Here is a 12,547-nt window from a genome sequence, read left to right on the forward strand (position 1 = left end):
TTTTAATGAAGAATAATTTTGGTAAAGTTATGAAAGCCTGAAATGCTATCTTTTCACATCTCATTTGGAGATAAACATGATAAAGCAGAGTCTTTTCTGATGATTTCCACCCTACCAAAATCAGAATGTAAGACTTATAAGAAATCCAGGATGAGGAGAAGAAAGAAACTTGTTTATCTTGCTCTTTTCTGGAAGTTAAAATCTTCTGATTTCTTCTCTGTCTTTGGATGAGGATCATATTTCAGAGTTATTACTCACTCTAATCTCAAAAAAAGTGAGCTCTACCCATGAGTGCTTAATAGTGGCAGCTTGCCAAAAAAACCTGTCTCCAGAATATAAAATCTGTGCTAATGCCTAACAGGGAAGAGAGTACAGTTTCTTGGGTTTCTCAGCTTGACTTTGGGACTACCTAGAGCAGCCTCTTTCAAAGATTGTTTATAGCCATGCCAGATGTGAGCAGGGAATAGGAGTCACAGGATTCACACGCCTCCTTATCCTTTTCACATCGATTTTTTCAAAGGCACTAGTCTTTTTGTCCCTGTCTGTGCTATTCCAAGACGAGATGTGCAGCTAGAGGTGCTGTAAATAAGAACTCCTGTCCTGGGGTACAAGAAAACAAAGAAGTAATTTCTTTCATATGGTTTTGTTAGTAGAATTAAAAAAAAAGCATCATTAGCCTTGTAATACCTTGATGTTTTAACTTTGCAATGTTTGTAAACCAGTTAATATGTTAGTTCTAGCATTAAAAAACAGGAATGAGTTCAGACTAGGGCTTATCGTATGTGTGAAGCTAATGCTTGACACAGTCAAGAAACAAGTGTAATGTTAAAGGTAATATTTATTCTGGGCAATAAAACTAGCATATATATCTTACAAACACATATGCAAATCAGGTGGATTTTGGATTGAAGATATGGTTTAATTAAAGGAAGGCTATTTTCACAAGATCAAGTCTTTCTTATCTAACACTTGTGTTGTTCTTGTCAAGCCAGAGAGATTGTATGGCATTTGCTGGAGTTTTCATCTGTAAAAGCATCTCCTTGGCTATTAGTTTCTGAAAGAGATGAACTCAATTACAGTAAAGGTGTTCAGCGAAGCTTCCTGAGCTCACTGTCTGTCCCGGCTGATCAGCTGTGGCAGTTTTAGAATACCCATCTTCTCTCCTGGGGCTGGACTGACAAGGCACTTGGCTTTGTGTCTGAAATCTTCTGACCTGTAAGCATTGCTCCTGCTGCCTTTCCCTGTCTTTCTCTGAGGCTTTCAGGTTAATCGGGGTGAGGCCTATGCCGCATGTGTGCAGATGGGCCAGGGAGGTTTGAATTAAAGGTAATTAAGGGTGCTTTAAAACTGAAGAATTCCACTCAAACCAACGTAATGTATTATTGCATATGTCAGAGTATGCCAATCTGTGATATTCACCCACCTCCCTGTTTCTATCCCCAAATAACTACGAAGAATTGATCTCTTATTTGAGGAAGTCATCCTTTTATCTGTAGAAGTCTGAAAAGAACATTATGTCACTTGAAGAGAGGCTTGGCTTAGGTTCACACCCTGCCCCTCAACAAAAAAGCCATTCAAAAAGATACAGCAGCAACTGATCACTCAATATTAATTTGTACTTAAACCCAAAAAGAAATATGAGCACCTTTTCCTGATTTTGGTAATGTTTATGGAGAAACTATGTTATAAGTCCTAAACCTCATATCTGAAAGTTTAATTTTCATAGGTAAGAGTCACTCAGAAACCTCCCAAGATGAAAGCAAGTAGAGAAATAATTAAAATTTCTATGAAGGCAGTGCTCACAAGTATTTAATAGAATCACAGAATGGTTTGGGTTGGAAAGGACCTTAAAGATCATATAGTTCCAACCCCCCTGTCATGGGCAGGGACACCTCCCACTAGACCGTGTCTTGGTCTAGTAGGACCATCCAGACCTGGTCTTGGACTCTTCCAGGGATGGGGCATCCACAACTTCCCTGGGCAAGCTATTCCAGTGTCTCACCACCCTCATAGTGAAAAATTTCTTCCATTTATATCAGAATTAATGGAAAAAGGGGGTTACTGATAATTTTGTACAATATTTTACAGTACTTTTTTTTTTTGATTACTTTTTAGGATTATTTCTAACCTCTCATTTGGTTTTGCCTCTAGCATTTCAGTCATACACACCTGTAAGGACAACAGGTGTTATGATCACCTTGGAAAGCAAGATTAAAGAGAATAAAAGTACTGAGAGACTTGCATGCTTGCTAGACAGAACTCTTCAGGTAAGCTGCTGCGTACTGTGCCAGCAGTTGCTACGTCCATCACGGCCACTTGGCTTCTCTCCTGCAGGACTCCCAGCCCACGGAACTGGGGAAGGGCAATATTGTGGGAATGTAACAGTTATGGATACCTTTTCCTTCAGGGAGAGAGACGGAGTCAGGGTTTCTAGGGCTCTTCACTACCATCCAGACCAGGCAAGGCTTTCACTCAGCTCCCTGTGGGGGAAGATGAACCATCTCCTGCCTCAACCACGCTCTCGCTGGTGGAGAGCTTCCCCTTGCTGCGGCCTGCTGGTGGTGAGGCCGGTGGGCCGCCCCCTGGGCTGAGGAGATGGCCTGCAGGGCTGAGATCCAGGGCTGAGGATATGGCCTCCAGGGAGGTGGGGGCGCGCCCCGGGGCAGGCAAACGACAGCGCAGTGCCGTCCCTGCCCGCCTCCAGTCTCCCTCAGCCCCGCGGCCGTTGCCGGGCGCCCAGGGAACGCGGCGGGAGGCAGCCGGAAGAGCGGGAGCAGCCCGTCGGGCCGGGGCGGACAGCGTGCGCGGCGGCGGCGGCAGCAGCAGGTGCCTTACCTGGGCCCGGCAGCCGCCATTAGCTCCCGGCGCTCCCCAGGGCCGCCGGAGGCGGGGAGCTGAGAGTCGCCGCGAGGTAGAGACCGGCGGGACTCGGCTCGACGCCCAGCCCGGTTGTTCCGTGAGCCCGGGGTTCGGTGTGGGATGGGGAAGAGGGAGGTGTGGGTGCTTGGAACTCAAGCATTTCAGTGATTTTTGTCCCGCTGTACTCATTTTTGCCCCCCTGTATTTGGTACTGGTGAGGCGCCACCTCGAATACTGTGTTCAGTTTTGGGCCCCTCACCACAAAATAGACATTGAGGTGCTGGAGTGGGTCGAGAGAAGGGCAACGAAGCTGGTGAGGGGTCTGGAGCACAAGTCTTATGAGGAGCGGCTGAGGGAGCTGGGGTTGTTCAGCCTGGAGAAAAGGAGGCTGAGGGGAGACCTTATCGCTCTCTGCAACTACCTGAAAGGAGGCTGTAGCCAGGTGGGGGTTGGTCTCTTCTCCCAAGTAACAGGCGATAGGACAAGAGTAAATGGCCTCAACTTATGGATATTAGGAAAAAATTCTTCACAGAAAGACTTACCAAACATTGGAACAGGCTGCCCGGGGAAGTGGTCAAATCACCATCTCGGGAGGCACTTAAAAGACGTGTAGATGTGATGCTGAGGGACATGCCTGAGTGGTGGTTTTGGCAGCGTTAGGTTAAGGGTTGGACTAGATGATCTGAAAGGTCCCTTCCAACATAAATGATTCTGTCATTCTGTAGTTTGGGCAACTTAGTCCAAAAAGTTTACTATCTCTGAATTCTCTTTGCCATGCTGCAAGTGTCTTTAGTGCTGTGTGAAGCTTAGGGTGGTCCTAATGTGAAGTTTCATCCCAGTGGCAAGGGGGCTGTGTTATCGCGGTTCGGAGGATGGTGCTGAAATGCGTAGCTAAGTCTTAACACTTCATGGCAAGCATAAATAATAGTTATTGTGGGGTATATAAATATTACCAGTTTTGAAAAAGTTCTTTCTCACAAGCTGAGTAAAAGTAATATTGTGAGTGAGCAAATACTATGTATTCTGTCTGCAAATTTGAGTCCTCAATGCTCAGCAAAGTACCAAAGGTACCGATAGCTTGCAAATTACTCTGATCTGCTCTCTTCCCTTTCTGGAAAGACTAGGGCAATGCATCTAACTGGAGAAAGTTGTGAGTGCCTCTTTCAGAGAGAATGGAATATTAGGATGGGATTCACCTTACCTAATTTGGCGTGTCAACAGTGATGATGACTATAATAGAGAATCTAGGCTGTCTTTATTGTCAGAGGTACTCCTAGGGCATGATTAATTTCAGGATGAATGTGTAAAATTGATCACAGGAATCACTTTCTAGAAATATCTCTTTGTAGACACCCAAAATTAAGTCAGCTTACTCCTAAGCAAAGCTATTACTTATGCTGGTGCTTAAAAAACACCTGGAGGCTGATGGTCAGACTGATAATTGGTGACCGAGATTTGATTCAGATGAAGTTGAATGTGGTAGGGAAACAACTCACTGAACCAGCTGCCCTAAATTTCCTTGAAACTCTTGGATCTGAGCATGGAGAGAAACTGTTGTGGTCATGCTGTGGTGATAACTTCCTGCTGGCAGCTAATTGAATGTTTATCTTCTGTTGTTAGACCTGTGGGCTATTTCCTGTATTGTAACAAGAGCAGACTGCCAGGCACTGAATAGCACTATGAGGCACTGGTGTGTTTGCTACTCAACCAGTCTCACTGTGGCTCGTTCATCTTTCATCGAGGGAATCATTCCAGTGACCCTACTTTATCGTAGTTAATTCTGAGAAAGCTGCAGGAGAGTGCTCTGTCTTTCACTTCCTTCTTGTATTTCAAAGTGTTTGTGGGTTTGTGAAGAAACATAAGCGGCAGTACTCTGAATTGGTGATAACAAGCTCCGTATCCCTATGTTCAGCTGAATTGAACAGAATTTGAACATTTACAAGGGTTTCTGGCCTTGCTTCTTATTTGAGAGGATGCTGATGGGTGGAGATAATTCTTAAGTTATGTCCTTATTTCTTATTATTGTGTATTCCCTCTATTTTGATACAGCTAAAATACAAAAAGATGCTTTTCTGCATCCTTTCTTGCCTCGGAAGTTAAATGCTGGCATTCTCCTCCCCAGTTTATATTGCTGCAACAAGCTGTCATGAGCTAGAGCAGAATGTGATGACATGACAGGAGTGAAGGTTGTTTGTTCTTTATGATTTTTGATGGCTACGAGTATTTTTCAGTAGTGTAGTATTGGGTTTTTGGTCTATAAAGCCTGAAGTAATCAGTAGCTTTGTCTGCTCACAGACCACTTTCATCATGTAGCATTGTGAGAACAGCTGTAATTAGTTAAGGTGCTCAAATTATAATTCATGTCTCTATAGAATAGAGTAAATCGCTAAAATTTTACTTTCCGTGAGAAACCCTTCATTTTGTGGTCTGAATATGGTATCTCTGAGTGCTTGACAGAACTTTCTTGATCATTCAAGAGAAGATGAGGGGGGAAAATCATAGAATCATTTAGGTTGGAAAAGACACTTACGATATGATCCAGGTTGGCTGTATGGAGCAACAGAACCACTTTTGCTGTAGTCAGTTACTTGAGGCTTGAGGGTGTAGACCTAGCTCAGACTTCAGTGTTGTCATTTTAAGTGTTGTTTGTGCATTCAGAAGCAGAGTAGCCTCCTTGCCCTTCATTAGCACTCCTGTTTCCACCACATAAAGTCCAGTAATAGCAGAGCTGTATTCTCCCCAAATTTTATAAATTAATAAAGGTGCAGGAATCCCAAAACATAGGTGTACAAATGCCGTCACGACTGCCCTTTGTGGATGCTCTCTGTGGGTTTTGGTGTTTTGTTTTGTTTTTTTAACTGCTTTTCCGTTCATCTAGTCCATAATTATCACATTTTCAGGTTTATGACTGTGCTTTGCTATTAATTCAGTGGCATTAGCTGCATCAGGCTTGATGAAAACGTAAAAATAAAATTACAATGAAAATAAATTCACAGCTTTTTCACTGACTCTCCTAATATGTTTGTATACCCGTTGAACAGAAGAAGTGGCAAAATTAACTGCTACAGAATGTCACAGGACAGAGCTCACCCAGAAAGCTTTTTGTCTTAAAGCATCTTTCAGGTCTGTCTAAGTAATTCAAAATGTATTTCTGTGCACTGCTAGTAGAACCTGAAGAAAACTCTCTGACTATTAGAATCAAGTGAATCTCACAGAATTCAGTATTCGGCGATACTGATTTCTCATGCATTACAGGATCAGCCTGTGCAAACAATGGAGTTTCTGCATCGCACTGTATCCATATCTTGATTACGCTGTGATTTTAGAAATCTGAGGACTCAGAAAATTGAAAAGCTGTGTGAGGCAGTAATGCTCCTATAGACTGAGATTTTACAATAGGTTGATAGTACCAAAATAGTTAGCAACTTCTGCAACTTCTTGTTGCTTACAAAAAGGCCATATAATTATTTTTTGTTAAACAGACAATATTGTTTCAGGAAAATTATTAAACTTTTATATTGATTATTGATGAAATAGTATTAATACTTGATCTGCTACATTTCTGCTGGCCTTTGTGAAGTATGTGTGAAGGATATGGGCCAAACTCAAAGGGGATGATTGAAGGGCATTCCTAAGGTCTAACAGAACCGTAGTGAGTAAGGTTGGAAACTTGAAACCAGGCCTGGAGAGACATTTCCTCTCACGGTACTATGGGAGAATAACTGTAGTGGCAGCCCAGCTTCAGGGAGTTTTTAGCATAAACATTAAGAATCAGATTCTCCATTGTCCATAAGCCTTAAAAATTAATCTTTTCAAAATGGTGCTAGTAGTGTGCATATTATTTATTTGTGAATAACATACACTGATTTTATTTAAAGCGTACATTGCTTCTTATTATGAAATACTCCCTGCAAATCCTTGAAGATGAACTAAAATACTTTCTTCCTCCTTGGCCTTATAGATTGAAGATCTGAAGAAGATGAACATGAGCTAAGGCAACATGTCACACAGCTGCTTGATAAGAAGCAAATGGTTGAAAGTCAAGTGGGTAGGTTCACTTGTAAAAATTATCACCTGTGTAAAGAACTTGCTGCAATTGGCAAACTATCTGAGCAGCTGGAAAAAGACTTGCTGTTGAATACTGCTGATAAGGAGCTTAAGGAAGCAAAGGTATCTACTTATTAGAATTAATATTGTGCAGTGATATTTTAATGTTGTTAGCTAATCTTATGGAGAACTGTTTTGGGGGTTTTTTTTTTTGGACCTTTTGGTGTGAATTTCTAGCTTTCATCTCTGCTGTGAAGTGTATTTGCTGCGATGAAGGAGTACGTTCTGGCCACTGTGGTATTTTTCAAGTGTGGAATGGTTCAAGGATTAAAATCATGCTTGCAGTTGGAAAGAATGTAATTTCAGTGCAAATTGCTTCTGATTTCACAGGATAATGGAAAATTGCATTCTATGCACGTGCAATTACGTGATTTAGTAGTAGTCATCAGATGGGAGAAAGTATATTCTTTGTTTGCCATTAGTGTAACTACATACTTATTTCTTTAGCCCATAGGTATAGTCAAACTGACCCTATTTTCAGAAGTTTCTTGGTAAGATGGTTCTGGGAAAAGGTATCTCATACTTCCTTTTTCATTTACTCACCTGAGAGTAGCTCAACTGTTACTGTTTTTCCTAATCCTGGACTGCATCTGAAGATAAGACTTTTAACTGATTCCCTTCTAGATAAAGTTTATTGTTTCTAAATAGCACGTTTTCAGCCTGGTCAAACTAGAAAATGTGTACAAAATGCTCTTTTGGACTAGAACAATTGAGCTAAAATGCTGGATTTGCACTAATGATTATAAAAAATTAATGTATCTCTTGCTCTCAATTTTTTTGTGGTAGATTCAAATTCAACACCAGCAGAACAAGATAAAGAAGCTAGAACACGCGGTGAAAACACTAAAATCTGTGAGTTAAACATGTATCCTTAATATATATGTAGCTATGAAATCAGGTCATTTCCACATGAAATTAATCCTTGTACAAGTGAATTTCACTTGCTTTGTTTTCACTGATAATAGCCAAGTTATAGAATGGATAAACATGTCCATTTTAATTTGTCGTTCTCTGCCTCTACATGGATGGGCAGCTGTTTCTGTTTTGCAGCTAGCCTGTAATGATTTGGCTTTTGAGGATCTTAATAAGTTTTTTACAGAATTGCATATAACTGTTTTGAATACCTTGTGAATCGCTTGCAAAACAGCAGGAAATAACATTTTTCCTTTAAAATTCTTATCTTAATATTCTATGTTCCTTAAGGTGTTACGATACTATTGGCATATTTTGAAATGTATACAATGTTGTAATTGTAGAAATATTTGCCAGTGATAAATCTAATTTAAATCAACATTTGAATTTATTAGGTGGACTCATTCACTTGCTTCCAGTATATATTGATAGGGAATTTTTTTATGTCTTCAAGATAATAATTTCTTACTGTAATTTAAAGATTTGTCTCAAATTTCAAGAAGGGGGTGTGGGTTTTTTTCTTTCCTGTGTAAAATATTTGAGCTTATGACACAATCCTGCAAAGAACCCCCTCTAGGAAAAAAAACCAACCCTCTGACCATGTAGAGCTTACTGCTCAATTACCCCAGAAAGATCTTGAACCTTCAGCCAGAAAGGTTGGGATTTGAGAGCTAGATTCACTGATAGATTTAGATGATTAATTTATGAATTTTCGGGGTATTAAAGACCTACTTCTGCATGTGTTTTAATAAAAATGATAGATGTGCAGGGTTTAGTATTCCCTAGGTGCTTAAACTTTCATGAGTCCAGGTACTTCCAACGGATAGATTGTAACGGAGAGGAATTTGGTGTGCAGTTTTGAACTTTGGAATTTCAGTTCATCTCCAGAATCTGTTTTAGGCCCCTACATTTTCTGGATTTCGCTATACTCATAGAATCATAGAATGGTTTGGGTTGGAAGGGACCTTAAAGATCACCTAGTTCCAACCTCCCTGCCATGGGCAGGGACACCTACCACCAGACCAGGCTGCTCAAAGCCCCATCCAGCCTGGCCTTGAACACTTCCAGGGATGGGGCAGCCACAGCTTCTCTGGGCAACCTGTTCCAGTGTCTCACCACCCTCACAGTAAAGAATTTCTTCCTAATACCTAATCTAAATTTCTCCTCTTTCAGTTTAAAACCATTACCCCTCATCCTGTCGCTACACTCTCTCATAAAGAGTCCCTCCCCATCTGTCCTGTAGGCCCCCTTCAGGTACTGAAAGGCTGCTATAGGGTCTCCCTGGAGCCTTCTCATTTGACATTACTTTATTCCATTTCAAAAATTCACCTTTCATGGATCTTAAGCAAACATAGTGGCGTAATTTCTTTCATATTTAAAAAATCATTAGATATTCCAATACAAATCTACTTAATTGTTCTTCTTAGTTTTGAACAGATGTATTCCAAGTTTATTAGCATTTAGCTTTTATGTTCTTTTCTGTCCTGTTAGATACGTTTTAGATGGACACTAAGACATATTCTGCAATATAACAAAGATGAGAAAATTCAGAAGTTACTTTAAAGTATTAAATAGATATTTATTTTAGTTAGATATCTGCATCATCTTCATTTTGAAGAGAGTGTTTATCTGTTTTACACCAAAGTATCATTCATTACAAAAGTTCTATTTCAGTGAATGATTTCTATCTTTTTTGCACGTGCAGGTTATTTTACAAACAGAAGCTCAAATAAAGCAAGGGAAGTCACCTTCAAGGCTTGATACCTTTATTAAGACACTGGAATAGGACAGAGAATACTATAAAAGTGAGGCTGAGAATTTGCTGATGGTATTTAGAAACGCATTTTCAAGTCCTCAGTGAACTTCTACTTGTGGCAGCATGTCAAAAAAAATTTTATCCGTCCAGGTGAGCTTGGAAAACACTTTGGAAGAAGAGGAATGCATTTTTAAAAATACTGGTTTATCTTATGCTTAATTACCAAAGGCGTAATTACCAGAAAGACAGACAAACATTATAAACAGATTATAAACAGAGGGATGCATAAGGTGGGAATGGGCAAATAATGTGAGCTTTGCTGCTTTACATTGCATGCATGTATATCACTTTAAGTAATTATTAACATGATTGTCAATAGCATTTATGAGAGACATTTGCTACTCAAATAAATGTGTATTTTAGAAAATAGTATGTATATCTGATCTCTGATACTAAGAAAAATATATGTACAGCCTTGACTGTCCAGAGGTTAGTAGGTTGAAGGCTTATTAAATCTTTTCTAGACATTTCCAAACCAGATGTAGTAATTTACATTGTTTTGTTTCTCTACTTAACCTTATATCACCTTATTCTTTAAGGGAGTGAGTTCTGACGCAGAATTTTTGAAAGTATTGAGAGAACGTGAAGAACTGAAGTCAACACTGAAAAAACTTGAGCGCCGTGTGGCAGAAATTCAGGGTAACTTCAAAGTTTTAACAGCTGAGAGAGACAAAATTGTCAGTCTTTATGAACGGGTAATTTTATTTATATTTGTACAATTAATTAAAATAACATGATGTGCAAGAAAAAAATCCTATTTTTGTTTTTGTGTAAAAAAGAAAAAAATTGCAAAGCATTTTTTTAAAAAAATAGAAAAAAAAGTTACTGAAATTCCGCGATTTGAATCTGTCAGTTAAATACAAGTTTGTAAGTGCTGTCCTGAATTAAGAATGCTTTCCTGAATCAAAGAATATACGCACAAATCATTACTTCGTCTTCGATATTGCACAGTTTCTGGGATGCTTTGCATTACCAGTCGTATGCCACAGTAATACATTATCTATTCCATATTTCTGTTGTGCTGCTTTTTTAAAAAAAACAGGCCCAGGAAGAGATTTCCCGACTTCGTCAGGAAGTTATCAAATGCCCCAGAACTCGTAGAAGTACTCTGACAGCTCAAGCTATGTTAAGACATGTGGAGACAGAAAGGGATACAGCACTGTCAGATTACCGAAGGATGACTACAGAACGCGATAGCCTTAGAGAGCAGTTAAAGGTTTGATTCCACACACCCCCAGGCTGTTTTAACATGAAAACTACTTAGTAGTGTAAATTAAAAGTTGCTAAAGATTTCTGTTCTAATCCTGAGAGTTAATTGCATTACATGTCTGTGGTGAGTTGAGACTTGTTCTGTATGGGTTTTTTTGTTGTTGTTATTTGATACAGATTTCCCAAGAGACTGCGTTTAATGAAAAGGCTCATTTGGAACAGAGAATTGAAGAGCTAGAAACTACTATTAAAAATGTAAGGTGGAAATAATTATTTATGGAATTGTGAATGTAATACAGGTGATGTTCATAGTTAATCCTGCAGGACTAACCTGACTGCTTTCTATCAGGAGAAAATAGGCTGAGAGTAGTGGATGTTATTTACCAAGACTGTAGAAAGGCTTTTGACACTGTTGCCCACAGTGTTCTTGTATGCAGGTTTGGATGTTACGGTCTGGATAGGTGGGCAGCTAGATGGGGGAAAATTTCATTGGATGGTCAGTCTTATCAGGTAACAGTTAATAATGCTTGTCCTGGAGAGTGTTGATGTGGAGCACCACAGGTGTTTGTTCTGAGGCCTGTCCTGTTTGTCCCCTGAAGGAGATAACAGAACCTATGCTCATAAAGTTTGCAGATGACACCAAATTAGGGAAAACTGTTGATCTTCTCAAGAGCATGGCTGTCATCCGCAGGGACCAGGTAGGAAGAATGGACAACAGAAACCTTATAAAGTCCAACAAGGATGAATGCCAAGTTCTGAATTTGCATAAGCCAGCAGTGTGCCATGGTGTCAAAGAAGGCTGAGAGTGAACAGGACGCATCCAGTAGCTCAAGAGAAGTGATTGTCCCCCTTTATTGAGCACTCATTAGACCATATCTGGAATACTGCATCCAGTTTTGCCACCATGGTACAAGAAAGACATTGCCAAATTGGAGTGAGTTTAATCGAGAGCTCCCGTGATACTTGGGGCTGAAACATTTTCTCTATGAGAGGAGGCTGGTGGAAGAGGGCTTGTTCCATCTGGAGTAGAGGTGGCTTAAGGGTGACTTGAGTCCTGCCTACCAATACTAATCAAGAAGACAGAAACAGGCTTTTCACAGCGGTGCATGGTGGAAGGATGAGCAACAATGGGCATCAGCTGAAACGAGAATGGTTCAGGCTGAATACATGGAAATACTTATTTCCCATGAGGACAGTCGAGCAGTCTCCAACCTTGGAGACTTCAAGACTGGACAAAGCCCTGAACCACCCGACCTCAGAGCTGGCCCTGCTTTGAGCAGGAGTTTAGACTGGAGAGACCTCTTGGAGTCCATTCCAATGTGAATTATCTTGTGATTCTATATCATTCGGACCTGATGCTCCAAAAGCCAAATGGCATTGTACTGTTCTGGCAAGTCCTATTTAATACAGTTTAAGCATCTTGTGTGTGCAATTGTTTGCTAATTGCATACGGCACTAAAACAGAAAATTTAAACATTCATAAAATGAATACAAATCTTAAATATACTTACAGTCTTGGTAGAACTTGATTTTTTAAATGGATTAAAACTGATTTCTGTAGTGTATCTTCCTTCTAGACCTTGTGGTTATAAATTCTCGTTAATTTTCTTTTTCCTCTTCAGCCTTTTAAATCCTACCAAGCTT

General features: G+C 40.1%; 1 protein-coding gene across 1 annotated transcript in view; it reads left to right on the forward strand.

Annotated features, from left to right (window-relative positions):
• The first annotated feature begins 2,629 nt into the window (after positions 1 to 2,629).
• Positions 2,630 to 12,547, forward strand: part of TSGA10 (testis specific 10) — a 30,197-nt gene continuing 20,279 nt past the window's right edge. The window contains 7 exon segments of the mRNA XM_063329811.1: positions 2,630 to 2,967; positions 6,828 to 7,029; positions 7,753 to 7,818; positions 9,584 to 9,784; positions 10,234 to 10,389; positions 10,737 to 10,910; positions 11,081 to 11,158. Of these exon segments, the coding sequence (XP_063185881.1) occupies positions 2,630 to 2,967; positions 6,828 to 7,029; positions 7,753 to 7,818; positions 9,584 to 9,784; positions 10,234 to 10,389; positions 10,737 to 10,910; positions 11,081 to 11,158 (1,215 nt within the window).

The sequence above is a fragment of the Chroicocephalus ridibundus genome, chromosome 1 (assembly GCF_963924245.1).
Source record: "Chroicocephalus ridibundus chromosome 1, bChrRid1.1, whole genome shotgun sequence".
Classification (NCBI taxonomy): Eukaryota; Metazoa; Chordata; class Aves; order Charadriiformes; family Laridae; genus Chroicocephalus; species Chroicocephalus ridibundus.